The sequence below is a fragment of the Pongo abelii genome, chromosome 11 (genome assembly GCF_028885655.2).
Source record: "Pongo abelii isolate AG06213 chromosome 11, NHGRI_mPonAbe1-v2.0_pri, whole genome shotgun sequence".
Lineage (NCBI taxonomy): Eukaryota > Metazoa > Chordata > Mammalia > Primates > Hominidae > Pongo > Pongo abelii.
In genome coordinates, this window is record NC_071996.2 from 43,363,176 (window position 1) to 43,382,905 (window position 19,730).

Here is a 19,730-nt window from a genome sequence, read left to right on the forward strand (position 1 = left end):
GAGGAAAAGAGGAGATGTAGGTCAAAGAGCGCAAAGTGGCAGATAGGTAGGATGAATAAGTCTACAAATCCAATACACAATACAAAGACTATAGTTATAATATTGTGTTAAAATATGCATTGGAAATTTGCTGAGAGTAGATTGTAGGTGTTCTTACCGCATACACACACTAAAGTGTGACTATAAGAGATGATGGATATATTAATTAGACTATAGTAACCATTTCACTATGTATATTAAAACATTATGTTGTACACCTTAAATATATACAATAATGTCCTAAAATTTTACATACTTTAAATTCAAAAATATGTGATACTCATAAAGTTTACTATAATCGAACACACACAGAAATAAATTTTGCTATAATAACAAAATGTTGTCTCATTTAACTTAATTGAAACTATAAAACATTCTGGTGACAGCCATCTTTGAGAAAAAGAAAATTTTCAATTGTTCTGGCAACAAGTATTCCACTGTGTGAAAGTTGATCATGTAAATTGGGTTATTCTTGCTGTATACAACTAAAACACTACTGAGAAGTGAAGGGGAAAAAGCACTCAGGGCACATATCACGCTGGAGGAATGTAATTCTCTGCAAGCCTGGATGCTGGAACTGTCTGTTTTAACCTGAAACCAGTTTTATTGAACAGCTACTGAAACAACCTGCCGCAGCTCTAAAACTAGTTTTACTCACTTCTGTCACTCACCAATCAGAGTTTGTGAGCTCCCCAGAACTTTAATAGTGCCAATAAGCTTTCTTGCAAAACAATGTGCCACATTTCTGCTTTTTTTAGAAAACTTCCAACCTTCTCTTTGTTTTTCGGCCATGCAGAAGATCATCTAGTCTATGGGTGTGCCCCAAACTGCAATTATTACTTCCCAGATAAAACATTTTAAGTAGAGATATGTATCTTTGTAAGATGTATTTTATTTGACTTTTAACAACTAAGAACTTTGAAGAGTTATTTTAAACAACGCTGACCAAAGTAACAACAACATTAGCAACAATAACACAATACCACTTTATATTTATGCTGGGTGTGTAGTTTTGCTTTTCAAAGAGCTTTTATTCATAGTCTAATTGATCATTATGATAACCTATAAGACATATATGGCAAAGAATTTTACTACCTCCATCTTATAAATAAGTACACTGAGAATTAAAATAAAAAGACAATGCAATAGCACACAGCTTTGATGGCTATAATCACTTTGCTGGTCTGCAAGTAGGAGAAAAACTCAGGCCCACTTAAGGGTTCTAGAAGTATTATGTTAATCAAAACTATCTTTTTATGTATTGGGATTCTATGCAGTGTTTTTTCTCCATATGTTCCAGGTTCTCTAAACAAATGTTAGGAATTTGGTTAAGTGGGATTTATTCGCAAATTGAGTCTTACTATTCTTCTGTATCTAAGTGAATTAAATAGTCTAGAAAGAGAAGAGAAGAGAATATGTGGCAATCAATGGTTACAGTAAATGATTTGTGTTTCACGGACTGTAAAAGGGTAGAGGGGGGCATGTCAAGGAGAACCAATGTAAACATGAATGTTATACGGCCTGCTGTGGCATGAGGGATAAAATCCTTTGTGTCTAATCCAGGAATCGTGTGTCTTCTACCAGAATTCATGAATCTCAAGCTAACATGCTAGCTTGCCATCAGGGTAAAATCTCAGATTCTTCATTGTTCTTGACATAAGAATTTTTCTTTTTATTCTTAGCTCTGATTTCCAAATTCTCCCAAAGTGTAAAGCATCATTAATTATAATAATTCTAGCCCTGCCCAAGCCTTCCAGATGTAATCAGTAGTTATATCACAAAGAAACCACATTATCAATGCAGACTATCAGGTTTGTTTAGGTTCATGATAATAGGCTAGCTAGCAATATCCGTTATAAAGAAAACATTTAATGTGCTAAGTGGTAATCCAGATATAAGACAGCAGCTTAGAAGTTCAAAATGCATGGTCTTTTCACCGGCATTAAACAAGGTCTCTACAAAGCATTTGTTTTATAATTAATTTTTACAAATTATGATATCTCCACTTGAGGAGCTTCTTGAATGTAGAAAGAAGAATTTCACATACAGAAAGGAACATTACCTAGAACAGAACAGGTTGTAGAGTTTATGCTCAAAATTATTTGTTGACTGATTACTGGAATTAACAGAGATTGGCATTATTGTAGTGAGAGATTCTATTTGTGGGAGCTGAATAAATCCTTCAGGAAAACCACATCCCTTCAACTGGCTAAGCAGCTAATTCTCTTCTTTTATCACCCAAGGACATGGATAAAGTTGCAAAAGACAAAAAGATAAAAGATAAAGACAAAGGGATATGTAGACAGAAAGAAGAGAGACAAAGTTCCACCTACACTCAAAAGGGTGAATATATAAAGATCTATATATATTATTTTGTTCCAATGCATAATGTGACTGAATCTATATAGCACTTGGGTGTTTGAGCACAGCCAAAAATTGCTTTTAGTATATTAACAAGTGCTGGAATTGAACGCTTTACTTCAGAGTTGCGCTTTGAACTATGCATTTGAAAACTGATACAAAACCTGTAATTCTACTGCCAGAACCATTTCTAGCAAAAATTCTACAGTATGATCTCACCTATAAGAAATTGACAAAGTAATAAATAATCCTACAATTTAACCAGGATCAAAAGTAAAATAACATGAATCATGGTATACTTGTCATGGAACTATTCGTTTTTACACACCCTGTGGTACCTGCTGTGAGAACAATGAAATCAGAAGGCCTATGCATGAATCTCCAAGGCACTACAAAAGAAAATATGCATTCCAGAATTTTTTTTTTTTTTGGCAAAAACTGGCTGGAGATAATGCCCAGGTCATAATGTTGGGAAATAGGAAATGCTGATAATAAACTTTTTTTTTTTTTTAATTTATTTTAGTTTGAATTATCTCAGACTGGGAACTCAGCTCAGCTTCTGGACTCAAGACATATTCCTGACCTCAGTTTAATAACCTGTGGTGCGCATGAACAAGTTCTGATGTTTCTGACTTTGCTTTTTCTTTTCAAACCCAGTGTGGTGATCTATTCTAAATTAATTTTTCCCTCAATTGATGCTTTGCTGTCAACTGCATCGGAATTATAATTTAGTCATAATAGCATTTGTCCTGGGACAAAAAAAATAAAATGTCTTTCTATTGTTTCTGCTTCTCTAATATTGAGAAATATTTGTTTGTTTATTTCTTCATTTTGGGCATCCAGAATCTCTTATTGCCTCTTTATTTGAGCAGGGAGAGAGAAAGAACCAAAAAGAAAACATGAAGTTATGGTTTGCTGGATCTCTTTATATAAGCTCGCCTACATCGGAAGACTGTGTGAAAAATGATGCTATAGATTTTGATTTTTCTCCTTTAGATCATAGCAGGATGACCTTTCATTAGATAGAGTGGTCTTCTGAGCAGCCAACCTAAGTGGTACATAATCTTCTGTGAGTTCCTATGCACAGAGGGCCATAAATATTCATCTGGATGGGCTTCTAAATTTTTTACCGCCTTAAACTTTTTACTACACATTAGATTGCATATATCCTAGAACATAAGGCTTGTCACAGCCAAGCAGATAAATGGTTCACCATAGTGAAGTCCTGTTTCTTGACAGAGGAATATATCTGGAGCTCCAGAAGGTGATAAAGGTCACAGAGTACCATTGACACATAATTGTGCAATGCTGTCCCTTGGATAACCAATGTTTTTGCAATGTTCAAGTTGCTCTCCTGGGAGTAACACACATTGAAAAATTCTGTCTTATTTTTAGGCCACTAAAGAAGAATTAAAAGAATTACTGTTTCTTTAGACAAAATAATCTTGCTGGAGTTTTTGGAAGTTGTTGTTAATAGTGACCCACTGTCTTTGGAATCTAACTTACTTTTTGGGATTGTTCATGTCTTCATTTATTAATATTCTATGTTGTGTTTTTTTTCCCACAAACATGTCGAGAGAAATATAAAGTTTGCTTGGTAATTGATCACCTAGCTTTACACATGCTTCTCAGGGGTAGTAAGTTCCAAGTTACTATGCTACAATCGACATCATTTCTAGTTGTGAGAGGATTTGACCATGACAGACAAGATTCAAAAAGACAAAGAGTCCAGCCTACTCTCATTCTTGATTCCTTCCAAGCATGGCGTTAGAAATTCATCCTTAATCAATCATGTAGCATGTCAATATTTTTCTGTTGGGTACATGCCTTTTCTGGCATAGCCTTCTGTTGCAAGTTCACTGAGAAACAGTCATTGGTGTTTAGTCCAGCTTGAACAATTGCCAGTGGGTTTTTGTTCATTTGATGTCAATTTAACAAGGATGGCTGAAACCAGGAAGATCATGTCACAATGGCTGCAGCTTTGTTTTGCTTGTTTGACTCAGATTGCACAGTTAATCCAGATAATTCCAGTTCACGTGACTATAATCTAGACTGAACTAAATCAGACATCCCGAAGAATCAACAGTAACGAGAGGTTAGTGGGATACTGATATTTCCTATGCACTACTGTACTCAGCAACCATGAATTCTATTTGTAGTTGTCTGCAGTTTAATTTTTTCATCTGCAAACTAAGGCTAACATATCTTTGAAAAACGTTTACAATTAAAAAAAAAGGAACTGAAATAATTTCTATAAACATACTTTGTGTCCTTTCTTTGCATGAAATGAGTTACTATATTATTCCCCTTAATATTTCCTAATATATTTGAAAGGAACCTGGGCAAGTTGCAGCCTATATTAGAAGATATAGCAGAATTTTTAACAGCCAAATGCAGCTACAAATTCTCAAATAAGCACTTATTTGTGTTGATTTAACATTGTCTAGTGCAATGAGTATAGACAAAATCCTCTTTCTTTACCCTTTTATTGCATTGGGGTTACCTCATGCATGAATTATAGATATTAGAAAGAGAGCAACAGTCTCAGAAAAAAATTTCTCTAACTTTCACCAGGTATAAAATCACATGTGTACCACCACGATAACAGATTTTCTAACATCAGCTTGGTAAACAACATTGTATATAGTATTTCCTTACAAGCCAAAGTCATTTAAATTTTATTTACACAGAGATAGATATGCAGTGATAGCCTAGGTTATTTAGAAATAAATACTCTTCTCTTTCTGTTGTTTTTTTCCATTGTTAAGCATCAATCTGAATCATTTCAAGTGCTACGGAAGCGTGTGCTTAGCCAGATTTCCTATTAAGATATTTGTATCTGTGGCTTCCAAGAAACTACTGAACATGTTTTGTTGTTTTTGGTTTGGCAATTAGGGCAAGGAAGAAACTACATAAGGCAGAGTAAGGATGAAAGGTCGGAGATACAAAAAAGGAGGGACTGGTAGTCACTGCTGAGGAAAAGCAATACTGATAACCCATTCGTGGAACTGGAGAAGGTGACAGGACCATTTACTTATGTATTTATTTATTTTTGAGATGGGGTCTTGCTCTGTCACCTAGGCTGAAGAGCAGTGGCACATACAATCACATCTCACTGCAGCCTCAACTTCCTAGGCTCAAGAGAGCCCCTGCCTCATCCTCCTGAGTAGCTGGGTCTACAAGTGTGCACCACCATGCGTGGCTAATTTTTTTTTTCTTTTTTCAAGAGACAAGATCTCACAAGCTGGTCTTGAATGCCTGGATTCAAGCAATCTTCCCACTTCAGGCTCTCAAAGTGTTGGGATTACAGCTGTGAGCCACCACACTTGGCCAGACAGGGCCATTTCTAATAGAGTACAGTACCCAAGCAAATATATCTGTGTGTCCTCTCCCACCATGATATTTAAACACAGGTGAACTTTGTTAAAATAAACATAAAGGACAAGCTTGATCAAAAGATAAGATGTAACTATGAGGTGTAATAGTCAGTTAAATATAAAAGTGAGCAATTAAGACAATTTTTCAGTCTCAGGGTCTTAAGTGGATGTGAGGAGAAGCATCTTCCATTGACTTGGTGATACCCAAAATATGGTATAGGAGGGCTTTAGATGTGTCTATTACAAGTACAGGTGGAGGTGCCACAGGTTTCTCTCCTCAGGGACTAGAGACTAGGTTAGGGGTCAGTGTATATCCCAGCGAGCCTTGCTTCCTACATTCCACTTACACTGTGGGCCAAAGTAGCAAGCTTTAAACTCACAGAGGACTGATTTGTAACTCATATTTCATTTTCTTTTGAGCCAGAGAATGTACGTGGAAATAGGAAATTGATATATATAACAATTCATTTAAGTCATGATAAAGTCTTTGTAGGATTTTACTTCCTAGATTTTTTTAGTGATAATTCTTTTTGTTTTTACTTCTGCTTATTCCAGCTCACTTTTATATTGATAGTGCTTTTCCTCTCATCTTTTCCCTGTAGTCTACAATGTTGATTTTTTTCATTTATTTATCAATCTGTCAATATCTTTCCTAGATCATATATCATATATCAATATAGATATATCAATATAGATATGTTCACCTAAAAGCAACCCATATCTTTTTAATGGAGCATAAGAATGAAAGAAATAGGAAATATAATTTGTAGGCCAATGATCCACTAATTATGATCCACATAACCGAAATTAAAAAACTAAGTAGAAAATTTTAACCTCAAAATACCATTCAAATATCAGTACATGATGAATGCAAGTCCCCTCCCCCTGTAACTTCCTACAATGATAAAGAACAAAAATAAAAACTTAACCAGATCTCTGAGAGTTTGGCCTCTTGATCATTGTATTGACATTATCGTAATGGAACTTTCACTTTTTGCAAGGCCAATAGAACTAGATTTAAAAATTCATTCATGAGTCTTTCTAAGTTATGCCACTGGAAATTGAATAAGCCTGTAAGCTGTCCATCTTTTTTTTTTTTTTTTTATACTTTAAGTTCTAGGGTACATGTGCACAGTGTGCAGGTTTGTTACATATGTATACATGTGCCACGTTGTTGTGCTGCAACCGTTAACTGTTAACTCGTTATTTACATTAGGTATATCTCCTAACTCTATCCCTCCTCCCTCCCCCACCCCATGACAGGCCCCAGTGTGTGATGTTCCCCACCCTGTGTCCAAGTGTTCTCATTGTTCAATTCCCACCTATGAGTGAGAACACGTGGTGTTTGGTTTTCTGTCCTTGCGATAGTTAAAGCCTGTCCATCTTTAGGTAGGCAGAGAGATCCTTTGCTCCTGCAGCACAGACTATAAGGTCTGTACCTACCAAAATAAGAGCACTTTTTGTGCTACCTGCCATCTTTAAGAGGAAGTTTATGGGTGGAGCAAAGGCATGATGAGACCAGGTAGAAGTCCCCGAAAGCTACTGTGTGTGTGCGTGTGCACGCATATGCGTGTGCATGGACATTTCATCTTTTCAAAATGTCAGAGTCATTCAATTGGGCTAGCAGAAATTTCATTTTATGCCGGGAAAACAACTTTAAAAGACTCCTTGGTAGAAACTGAAAAATTAAACTAGCAAATGTACACATAAAGCATATCTTTTCTCCCAGTAACTAAGATAAGATTCAGCCTAGCAGCCAACTTGGCAGACTTTAAGTTGTTCAAAGTCATGCTTAATCCCTGCCTGTTGGCAAACTGTGGATCTTGATAGGTTTCTTTCATTTCTGATGATAAACAATAAAATATGAATTAAAAAATAATACCACAGAATAAAGAAACGGAAACAATCACCTGGTGACTCAGAGAAAGTTTACCTCTGAGAACTATCTTCCACAGAAATCAACTTACAGGCAATTTACAAAGTTCCATTACTAAAGAAAAAAAAAACCTTACTAGAAGGGTAAAATTCATATTTGTGTTCTGAAGTATGTAATTACAGAATAGAATAGGTACAAATTTGGAGAATTTTAAAGGGAGATTTTGTTCAGCCAAGAATTAATATGCAGAAGAAATGCTGTTTACATAAAAATGCACAGGAGGCATATTTCGAACTCATCAATATGTACAGCCATCCCTCAATATCCAGGGGGGATTGATTCCAGGATCCCTTATAACTACCAAAATCCATGGATACTCACATCCTTTATATAAAATAGTGCAGTATTTGCATATAACCTACATATATCCTTTCATATACTTTAAATCATTTCTAGATTACTTATAATACCTAATACAAGGCTAATACTATGTAAATAGTTTCCATACTATATTGCTTAAGAAATAATTACAAGAAAGAAAGTGTAAGTGTTCAGTACAGAGGGTCCACTGTATTCTACATAGTCTTCTTGAAGAAGTTATTTCAAGATATATTCCATCTACCCTACACACCAGTGAAATGAATAAATGAACAATGGAGTGTTAAAAGTTTAAGTACTAAGCAATACAAGTAGTGAAACACTGATCTAGGCCTAAAAATATTGTAAAATTAACAAACTAAATATAAATGTCAAAAATATTTTTATAAAAAAAGGACTTATTTTTGGTAATTCAAAGTCATATTCTTGGTCAGATATGCTAATTTTATAATAAGTGAAATTGAAGCAGATGAGAAAAGTAGTAGAAAAGAAACCAAAGTCCTCATGTCTAGTAGTTGGAACTCAAAATAATAATAAAATAATTTAAAACTGAGGGTATTATTCCAAATACCTAAAGAAGATGTAACAATGTCTAATTGTTATGTCTAATAGACATAAACTATATGGTAAAATACATAAAAAGTCATAAATGGTAAAAGAAACAGACAATTACCTATAACAATGCATCATAAATAATCCCAAACATCAACTAAAAAGAAAATAAATGGTTTGAAAGGCAGTCATTAAAAATTATGTTTACAAAGATATTTGGTTACCTGATAAGATGCTTATGCTCATATTAAGTAAAAATGACAGAATTTGGGGTCTAAATTCCAAATGTTCTACTCGCTAATTATGTGAACTTGCAAAGTAATTATTTTAAAAGTCTAAATTGTAAATTATAAAATGAGATGGTGATATGGTTTGGCTGTGTCCCCACCCAAATCTTGAACTGTAACTCCCACAATTCCCACATGTCATGGGAGGAATCCAGAGGGAGGTAATTGAATTATGCGGACAAGTCTTTCTCATGTTGTTCTCATGATAATGAATAAGACTCATGAGATCTCATTATTTTAAATACAGGGATTTCCCTGCAGAAGCTCTCTTCTCTTGCCTGCCACCATCCATGTAAGATGTGACTTGCTCCTCCTTGCCTTCCATCATGATTGTGAGGCCTCCTGAACTATGTAAGTCCATTAAACCTCTTTCTTTTGTAAATTGCCAGTCTTGGGTATGTCTTTATCAGCAGTGTAAAAACGGACTAACGCAGATAGTAATAGTATCTTCCTTACATAGTTTTTGTAAAGACCAATACAAATCACAAACTGTATTACAAAATGCCAAATCCATACCAGTGTAAGCATTCACTCAATCTTACCTACAATTATTATCACTGGTAGTAAAAATAAATCCCAGTGATATATCATTATAAGAAACTCTATTAAGATTTCTTAGCAGTTTATTTCTGAATAGTGGCATTATAAGTGGATTTTTTATTTTTAAGATATTTTCTTAAATGTCTTAAATCTTAAATATCCTTTTAAAAATACATCTTTTCTTTATCAGAAGAGATAAGATGTTATTGATAAATTGAAGTTATTTTTATTACACTTATCCCTCCTCTCTCACAAGAGACAATCATTATAAATGATAAAATAAATACACGAAGTGTTTATTCAGCAATTTGTGATGGTTAATTTTATATGCCGACTTGACTGGGACACGGAGTGCCCAGATGTTTGGTCATACATTATCCTAGGTCTGTCTGTTAGGGTGCTGTGGATGAGATTAACATTTAAATTAGTAAAGTGAGTGAAGTAGACTGCCCTTAGTCATGTGGATGAACTTGCTCCAATCAGTTGGCCAGAGTGGAACAAAAAGGCCGAACCTGTCACAGGCAAAATAAACGTCACCTGCCTGACTATTTGAACTGGGACATTGGTTTCTTCCTGTCTTTGGACATAAACTGAACCGTCAGCACTTCCTGGGTCTGAAGCCTGCTGACATTTGGACCAGATGTACACCATGGACTCTCATGGATTTCCAGCTTGCCACCTGCAGATCTTAAGACTCATCAGTTTTTATAATTTATAATTACACAAGGCAATTCCTCATAATAAATCTTCTATGTATTATATACATCCTATTAGTTCTGTTTTCCTGAAGAAAAACAGTTCTGTTTTCCTATTAGTTCTGTTTTTCTGAAGACCTCTAACACACAATTCAAGATTAAACCATTCTAAAAATGTTATATAGTTCTCAATACATACATAGCATTGTTGGTGTTATTGTGCTTAAGGGACACCACATGGGGTAGAAAGAACAAGTTTCAAAAGTCATATCAGAATAATAAGATGCAGTAAATTGAGAAATGTCAGCAAAAGTTAATAAAATTGCCTTTAATCCAGATCAGTCAATCCAGTTAATTCACTATTTGGATAGTCTGTAAATTCCTTACAAGTCTTTTTGCCTCCTTCCTTGCTCTTCACCATTTAATATAGACAACTGAGTCAGGAAGCCATTTAAAGTCATTGTAGGCCTATGTTGTGCCATCTATCTAATCAACAACAATGCATTTTTAGTTGCCGCTGCTTATAGTGAAGTTCTCTTATGCTTCTGTGGCATATACTTATTTAATTTTTTTACTAAATCACACATAGCAGTGAACTCCACGAAACACCATCATTGTCAATATTCATCTATATATTCAAAATTAATCAGTTAATAATTTTTAGTCTAAAAAGAATTATATCTAAGTAATTATCTGAATTTCTCTTTCCAAGTGTCATTTTAATTCCTCTGGTTTCTTCTGCTTCTAGTCTTCAGAAAGAGCCCAATAAACAAATAAGGGTAACTTGAAAAGAACTTACATGTGCAAGTTGTCCCATTTTCATCCAAAAGTTGATTATCAGCACAAGCACACACCCGGCCTCCTGGGATAGCCAAGCAAAGTGTACTACAGCCCCCATTATTTACTCGGCACGTATTGTCACCTGCAAGAGGAGGAAAGAAAATGTGTCAGAGAACTCTGATTCACGTTCTTTCTAGGAGGTGAACATAGATGTAATTACATACACTTATATATGCTACGTATATTACATATTTAGTAATATAGTCAAGATTTCTGTTGAATCATAACTAAATGTAATAATGTTTGAAAATATGTGATGCATTGGTAGATAAAGAGAATTTTCTCATTAATTGGAGGAGATAGAGGTCTGAGTGAAGTCAGGTACTAGGTGAGAGAAGAGAAAGAAGAGAATGGTGTCTGTCTTGGATAGTTTTCCAGATTAGGCCTATTGTATTTAAGTCTGAGTTCTTTGGAAAGTGGACCACTGGCTCTCAGAATGTGGCTTTGGATTCCCAGGGAACAGAAAGCAAATGAGTGTTGGGAGCAAGGGTGGGGTATTCTTTTCTCTTGCGCAGTATACACTGGAAATGCAGTGTACTGAGGACTCCAGGAATCATAGGACATCTGTGAAGACCCAAAAATTAGCAGCCTTGCTGGTATAAGGTGAATGTACAGTTCACAAGGGCGAAAGTGTCCTCTCAGTGGATCTAAAGAGCAGAGGCACTAATGAGGTATACAACAGACATAAATTAAGTAGGCATGAGAGGAAATTTATGAATAATATACATTATTCATGAACGTATGTGAGGCACCCTTGCAGACTCGCAGATAAAAATTGAGTAATTATTTTTAAATCGACAAGTAACAATTGTTCATAGTCATGGTGATGTTTCAGTAAACGTAATGTGTAGTAATCAGATCAGGGTAATTGGCATATCCATAATCTCAAACATTTATTATTTCTTTATGTTGGGAACATTCAATATCCACCTTCCAGATATTTGAAACTATATATCATCGTTAACTATAATCATCCCACAGTGGTATAGAACATTGGAACTTATTCCTCCTATCTAGCTGTAATGTTGTATGCTTTAACAATTGTAAAGGTGTCGGTACGAAGAAATACAATTTAGATTGCCAATTAGTCTTACAGGTTGGAAAGGAAAGGAAGAAAGTGTATTTACACTTGTGCATCACTTAACGATGGGCATACATACTAAGAAATGTGTAATCACATCATTGTGCAAACATCATAAAGCATCCTTACACAAACCTAGATAGTAGAATCTGCTGCACACCTAGACTATATGGTGCTAAAAAATTTTAGCTAGAAAAATATTTTATGTAAAAATATTCTCTTTAAAACATGTTTAAGTGACTACTTTTCAAATACAGTGCTAAAAAATTTTATACCTATATATCAAATATTGCTTCTAGGCTACAAACCTGTACACAGCATGTTACGGTACTGAATACTGTAAACAATTATAACACAATGATAATAGCATTTCTGTATCTAAACATATAAAAGTTACAGTAGAAATACATTGTTATTACCTTATAGGATCATCACCATACATGCAGTCCATCATTGACTGAACCATCTCTATGCCACATATGACTCTACTTACCTATAAATGCGTCAAACTTTAAAAAGAACTCAACACTAGCAATACGATAGGTAATGTAATTGCAGGGTCATATTACTCTATGTTGCAGTTTGTTCAAAGCATCAGTAAATAACATTTTTTTATATCAGAATATTTCACTGAAACATTAAAAATAAAGAGCTTTTAATTACTTAGAGCCATACAATAAGAGAATAAAATGATTAAAGTGCAAATACCAGAAATGTGATTAAAGTGACAGACTAGGTTATTATACTGTGAGCCTCAGAGGTTGGATGTTCTATACGGAAGATAATAAGAAGTAAGAAAAAAACTCTAAAATGCTCCTGTATACCATAAATATTCAACACATTACCATAGGTTATCATTGAGTGCCCACAGATCAGAAGAAATGACCTAAAGTATATTATCATTTCATTATCTTGAAAAATAAATTTAATTCACTGTGTTCATAACAAATTAAAAAATACATATGAAAGCCAAGGAAGCTAGTAATGCATGCTACAGTATCAATTTCTGAATTCAGAGGGTAATTAAGCCTAATACAGAGTTTTTTTTAATAGGAAATGCATAAATGCTTTAAGCAGCTTCCAGAAAACATCATGTTTATTCCATGGCCATGGAATAAAAATGCAGTGCTTCATAGGATGCAGAGTTATTCTATGTTGTACACATTCTGTACAGGATGAAATTGTATATTTAATATTTTAGTAGCATTCAGATTCTGGAAAATTAGAATTAATTCAACATATTTTGAGAAATACATAAAGAATTTAAACAGTAAGAAATAAGGAATTATTGACATTTTGAAATGTTGAAATTACATGCTAAATATCATATTCCTTAATTCAGTGGTGTGCCTCATACCATTCTAAATGAATATGAAATTTAAGTATTTAAAAATAAATTTGCATTATTCAAACTTTGAAATATATTTCTTTTCTGTGAATACTACATATTAAGAGAGAGGAATTGGTTATTTGTTCTGTCATAATAGAAATCCAAAATCTAAATTAATTTGAATAATTCCATATCTCTCCTCAGAAGGGCTTAGATCTTTATTTTAATAGTGACCCAACGTATTTTTGAATTTCATTAATATGTTCCAGACAGATATCATATGATAGTATTTTTTGAAGTTCTGAGAACTAGAAAAATATTTTATGTAAAAATATCCTCTTTAAAACATGTTTAAGGGACTACTTTTCAAATACGGTGCTAAAAATTTTTATACCTATATATCAATTAAAAAGTCATGAACATATTAATAGCTGCTGTTAATGAAAACTTATAAGCAATCCCAGAGCTAGTTACTTTACACATACATTATATTTTATTCAATTTTTTTAAATAAAATTACAAGGAAGGTTTTATCTCATTTGCAAGTAGGAATACTGAATATGTGATCGTCCAAATGGCCCTTCCAATATGTAGAAATAGGAAATAATTCTTATTAAATTATCATTTATTTCTAATCATTATATTATAATTATTTATAAATAATTAGAAATAAGATTTTCTTACTCCAAAATTGTGTTCTCAAACACTAACTTATTTATATACGATAAAATAAAATTAGATCAAAAAAGACATACCAAATATACCAAAACAAACAAAAGTCTATTACTTTCAGGAAGCAGATAGTTTTTAAAAATCAAATATGCAAGGAAAGCAAATGAAGAATAGCTTTCACTATCTAGTTGAAGAAGGCCGTCTGGATTCATCAAAAACTTTGTCTTTTTTTTTCCAATCTTGTATCTTCCGGAAGCAAAATTATATTCTACACCTTGCAAATAGTGCCCAGCATAGAGTGTGTTTGATAAATGTTAGTTAAATAAGTAAGTGGTGAATGCAACTTTTAGTTAGCAGTTTGAATGACAAGAACAATCATTTGGAGTGCAGGCACAGGTACAAGTTTGTGGATAGATACAACTTCCAAAGAATGGGAGTAAAGACACAAATAATATGTGAAAACATTTCACAAGCCTATATTAACATCTCAATGTTTTTAGACCTTAGCAGTTTAACTTTTGTTAATAAAGTATCTTTTTTTTTGAGCAAATGAGAGAATACAGAAACCAGCGCAAAAGAATTCCATTGTTTCAGTCTTTCCTTAATCTGAATTTTCTTCAAAATGGTGGAACAAAGAAACCTCCTTTTCTATATGTGTTCTGCACTCTTGACTTCTCAGTGTCTTATCATAGGCAAAGCGAGAATTCTCTGCAGTTAATATAAAATATGTGAAACTATGGGGATTCTCTTTTTTTATTTTTCTAACTAACGTAGAGATACTCAAGCTTGTAGTTTTGAAGGGGCAGTAGACACCCCATTTATTCCAAAAGTTAGATAAAGGCTGAGAGAGTGAGATCCTGAGGCCAGATGAATTATGCATTTAATCTAGCATAATTTCAGAAGAATTGACTGTGAACGATGTCAGTCAATCTGAAGAAAGGATAAAATGCTTCTTACTTTTTTTCTCTTTCGGAATCAGATGCTCCTTGAAGACTGTGTTTATATTTGACATGCTTTGAAGCCACTTATGTAAGTGTGTGTGTGTTAACTATATTAAGATACTCCTTAGTTTTGGTGAGGAGGTTTGGTGATTATCTCAAAAATGGGAAATATAAAAAGAAAGAAAAATTTTGTGATGATGGTCCTACCACCAAACCTAAAGCTTATTAAACCTATAAAATAATGTGATTAATAAATATGTCATACATTAAATAACTGCTATGTCTGTTATACTAGTCCTGTGTAATCTAAAATCTCTAAATCCTGGATTCTATAAAAGTAGTCAAGGGGAACTTTATATTAAAAATATATATTTGAATACAAAATTTATCAGTGATAAAATTACAATCACCAAAAAAGATTCACATTCTTTTTCTTCTATCTAAAAGTATAGTAGATATAAAATTTTGAGAAATTAAATTGGCCACACAAATTAAACACAGAAAAATACTTTCTGGTCAAACAGATCTGAATTTGAATTTTAGTCTTATCCCTGGCTTACTGTGTTTCTTGAGGGCCAATGGCTATGTCTGTCTGATCCTTGGGTTTCTCGTATGTAAAATATAAATCAATAGTACCTATTTTAAATATATGTTGTGAAAATTAAATAACAATGCTTAGTCCACTTCCCTGTAGTTTTAAAAGTTACAGCTAGTTCTTAGTTAATAAATGTCTTCTATTTGTCATAAAATAATAGGATACATTTAATCAACCCTTATTAAAATATTACTTAGTTTTGATTATCTCATTCCCCAAAATGTGCAAAAAATCAAAGTGTGCTTTTGAACCTAGAAAATAAAAAGGAAAGTATGTTATTTTACACAATTGCTACTCTTTATATGAGAAGGAGCAGAAGAAAGCTTTAAAACTTGTTCTAGATATCTAATGTTAATGAAAAAGGAAAGCTTATAAATTTTACCAAAAGAAATGACAGTAATATATGAGAAAAATATCTTTACACTAAATCCCTAAGAATTACTTAAGAATTCTTTCCTGAGGTAGCTTTCTGTTTAGTATGTTATCTATTTATATCTACCTTCCTGAAATTCACTGGTATATTCCAAGTAATTTGACAAGTCTCTTTTTTTTTAGACAGAGTTTTGCTCTGTAACCCAGGCTGGAGTGTAGTGGCACATTCTCGGTTCACTGCAACCTCCGCCTCCCAAGTTTAAGCGATTCTCCTGCCTCAGCCTCCCGAGTAGCTAGGATTACAGTCTCCTGCCACCACCCCTGGCTAATTTTTGTATTTTTAGGAGTGACGGGGGTTTCACCATACTGGCCAGGCTGGTCTCGAATTCCTGACCTCAGGTAATCCACACACCTCAGCCTGCCGAAGTGCTGGGATTACAGGCATTAGCCACTGTGCCTGGCTATTGACAAATCTCTTCTAATATGAGGAGTAAGGGGAGATCTGATTAGTTGACTAATTTTCTGACACTGAGCCTAAAATATTTAGAAATTACATTATTAACATTCCTGAATATTTTTCATGGTGGTCTTGTCAGATGGCGTGTGTGTGTGTGTGTGTGTGTGTGTATTAATACTATCTATCCATATGTATAAAAACTATAAATAATATAGTTTGTATATATATATAAATAAAGTCATATAATTTGCATTCTCTCAGAGAGAGAGAGAGACTATAAAGTTATATAAGATTAGCTTCTTTTATTCCATTAGGCAAAGGAGATATGTGCTACTTAGAGATTTGGTTTTCTCTTCAATTGCTGAATTTTATCCATAGAAAAAAAACACAACAGTCTAACAGGACAATATGAAACCATTTATAGGACAAAGATCATCTATTTTCAAATATGTATTAATGTCTGAGGTTCAAAAGATGCAAAGAGTAACACCATTGAGAGAAAATTATAATAATTAAGACAAACTGCTCACATCTGAACATCGGAATGCATTTTGCTTTATAATTCAGCTACTTTGATCAATGTAGTAAAAGATACTAAAAATTTAGAACTCAATTAGATTATCTAATATCAATGTCTCTTGACTGAGAAAGAATTGTATTAACCAGGAATTTAATTTCTATATTGTATTGCTTGATCAAACATATAGTTAAGTACTAGGTAATCCTTAGCTACACGAAGAAGCAGTAGAAAACTCAAATCAATTGATTAATTCACCTAAGTTAATAAAAATTATCAATTATTCTCAATACATTTACTCAGTAAAACAAAACATTATGGTTTCTACAATAAAAGTTGAAAAAGAATTTAGTAATCAGAGCTCAGTTTTTATTTTAATGACCCTTCAATTAAAATGGGGAAAAGCACTTTTAAAAGATCATTGTCCATCAAAGGAATAACATTGCACTACTATACATCAATGGCACCTTTCAGAACACCAAAAATATTCTCTATCAGAGTTATGTACCTCATTGTATATTATTATGTACATTATTCCATTGAATATTTATTTAAAATGCCTATATGTAGGGTAACCTTAAAAACAAATACCTCCTATTAGAGAAATTGTAGGGGCAAGTTACCTATCATAATTTGTTTGTCAGGCACAGTGCTATGTAAGTTCTGCTTTTAAATAACAAATAGCAATTTAACCATCATGGAAATGTTATGAAGAAAGTATTTTTTTTTGTTGTAAATCTTTCATGATGAGTCCAAAGTTTTAAAAGATGTTAGGACCCAGATCTAAGCCCAGGGCATTTTTCACTACACGTGTTGCATTTAGTTGAACAACTCACTAAAGCAAATGGAAGCTTAAAAACTCTGAAGATGGTAAAAATGTTATGGACTTTGGCGATGGAAATTCAGCAATGACATTGAAGAGGAGCAATTCTAAAGAGAAGGGAAATGGAAAATGTGATCATATATTGATTGGATTGTGAAGTTAGAGAGAATTATAATCCTGAAAAGCAGATCTTTCAGAACGTGAAAAAGATTGTTTCTATTCATAGCCTGTGCTCTTGTTCAGTATAGGCAAACTATGGTAGTGTGGTGGGGGTGCAGGATTTATATGAATATAACAAAATATTACCTTTTAATCTACCCAGGCAATTATCTCTATTCCTCATTTCTTGTCCATAGCTATGGCTTGTACCATCCAAATAATTTAAGTTTTACTCTTCTAAAAGATAATTTTATCTTTTATCAGCTATTGATATTTCTCATGTACACATTTCCATTATTTTATAAAATTACATTTGTATTCCATTGAAGCAATTTTAATATAGTGGGAAAAAACTGAAGCTTTTGAATGAGATAATTTGCTTTAGGATCGCTGTTTTAGCTGAAATATCTTCAAAAACTCTGTTGCTAGATAATTTCCAATCGATAGCACATGTGTTAGGAAATTCAAAATATAATTTATTCATCTTAAATGTATTGAACTACATACTCATTAAATTTTTACAAGGATATATCTATTTAAAAAAGGAACAATGACTATTTAGACTCATAAAAAACCTACCACATAATTTACTAAACTGTTTTCTTTGTTCAGTACCTAAATTCTGAGTAATGCTATGTGTAGATGTCCTAATAAGTATTAATAACTCACACAAGTAAAACATAAAATAATATTATCTGATTTTAAGAAGACATGAATATTGTTATAGATGGTTTTACTTTTGTGTCATCTAAAATAATTACATGTCCCTTAAATATACATTGAAACTAATCAGATAAACATACTAAGATAGTTTTAAAAATAACATTTTTCTTGTATAATGCATCTTCAATTTTCAATAGTTTTCTTTTCAAACTAAGGAAGTTCTCATATTTAACAATACTTACGCTTTGAAAACATTAAGAGAATTGTTTTACTTTAAATAACTAATAGCCTTCTTCAATGAAAATCACATGAAGAGAAGGAAATAATTGGAGAAAATCTTAAACCTCACTCATATGGAATTCCCAGGGATAATCACTCAGGATATTTAGAACAACAAAAAGTAAATTTCTATGATAACAAAGTCTCATTTGATTGACTTTGGAGCGAATTTGACATCTTTTATCATAAAACTTTAGCAACACTGTCAAAATAAATCTTTTATAACTTCTGTGAAGTATTATTATATGTGAATCTCAGAAGCATTTTTGTTTTTTAATACCTTGTTGCTTTCGTGGATCATAAATCTGAAGCCCAAATAGGGGTGGTCTTTCATGTCTCAGCAATGTCACCTCACTCGTTATCAAATCTAGTTGAAAAATGGAACCATTCATATAATCAGTCCAGAACACATAATTTCCATGATGCGACAGTCCAAAAGGGTGGTTCAACTCTCTCCCACTGTAAACAATCTGTAAAATATAAACACATTGTGAAAAATCAGAACTGAACTTTAGAAACTAACTAGATATTTAGAGAAAGTGATATTCAATAAGTATAACAGATCATAATCTAATATCTTAACTCATTTTCTCTGATAGGTTTAAAAAATGGATTTCACAATGTGAGCATATTTTTTGTTTGTTTTATGGCATGCTATTTGAAGGAAACTATTTTATCTAAACCATTTATTATTTATTATTAAACCGTCTATTTTATTGATGTAAATTCTTTCATCTATGGCACGAAAAATATGGTTAAGAATGCAAATACTAAAATGACTTTTCCCTACTCTCATTCCTGTTTCTTTTGCTTATGATATTTCAGTATCATATCCTGGGATAGAAATCAACCTGAATAATCATGTGTATTACAACATTGCTCATCCAATAACCAAC

General features: G+C 33.0%; 1 protein-coding gene across 1 annotated transcript in view; it reads right to left on the reverse strand.

Annotated features, from left to right (window-relative positions):
* Nucleotides 1-19,730, reverse strand: part of LRP1B (LDL receptor related protein 1B) — a 1,899,171-nt gene that overhangs the window by 760,069 nt on the left and 1,119,372 nt on the right. Inside the window, exons 14-15 of the mRNA XM_024243817.3 lie at nucleotides 19,115-19,304; nucleotides 10,905-11,027 (exon numbers count right to left, since the gene is read on the reverse strand). Of these exons, the coding sequence (XP_024099585.3) occupies nucleotides 10,905-11,027; nucleotides 19,115-19,304 (313 nt within the window). The remainder of the gene's footprint in view (nucleotides 1-10,904; nucleotides 11,028-19,114; nucleotides 19,305-19,730) is intronic.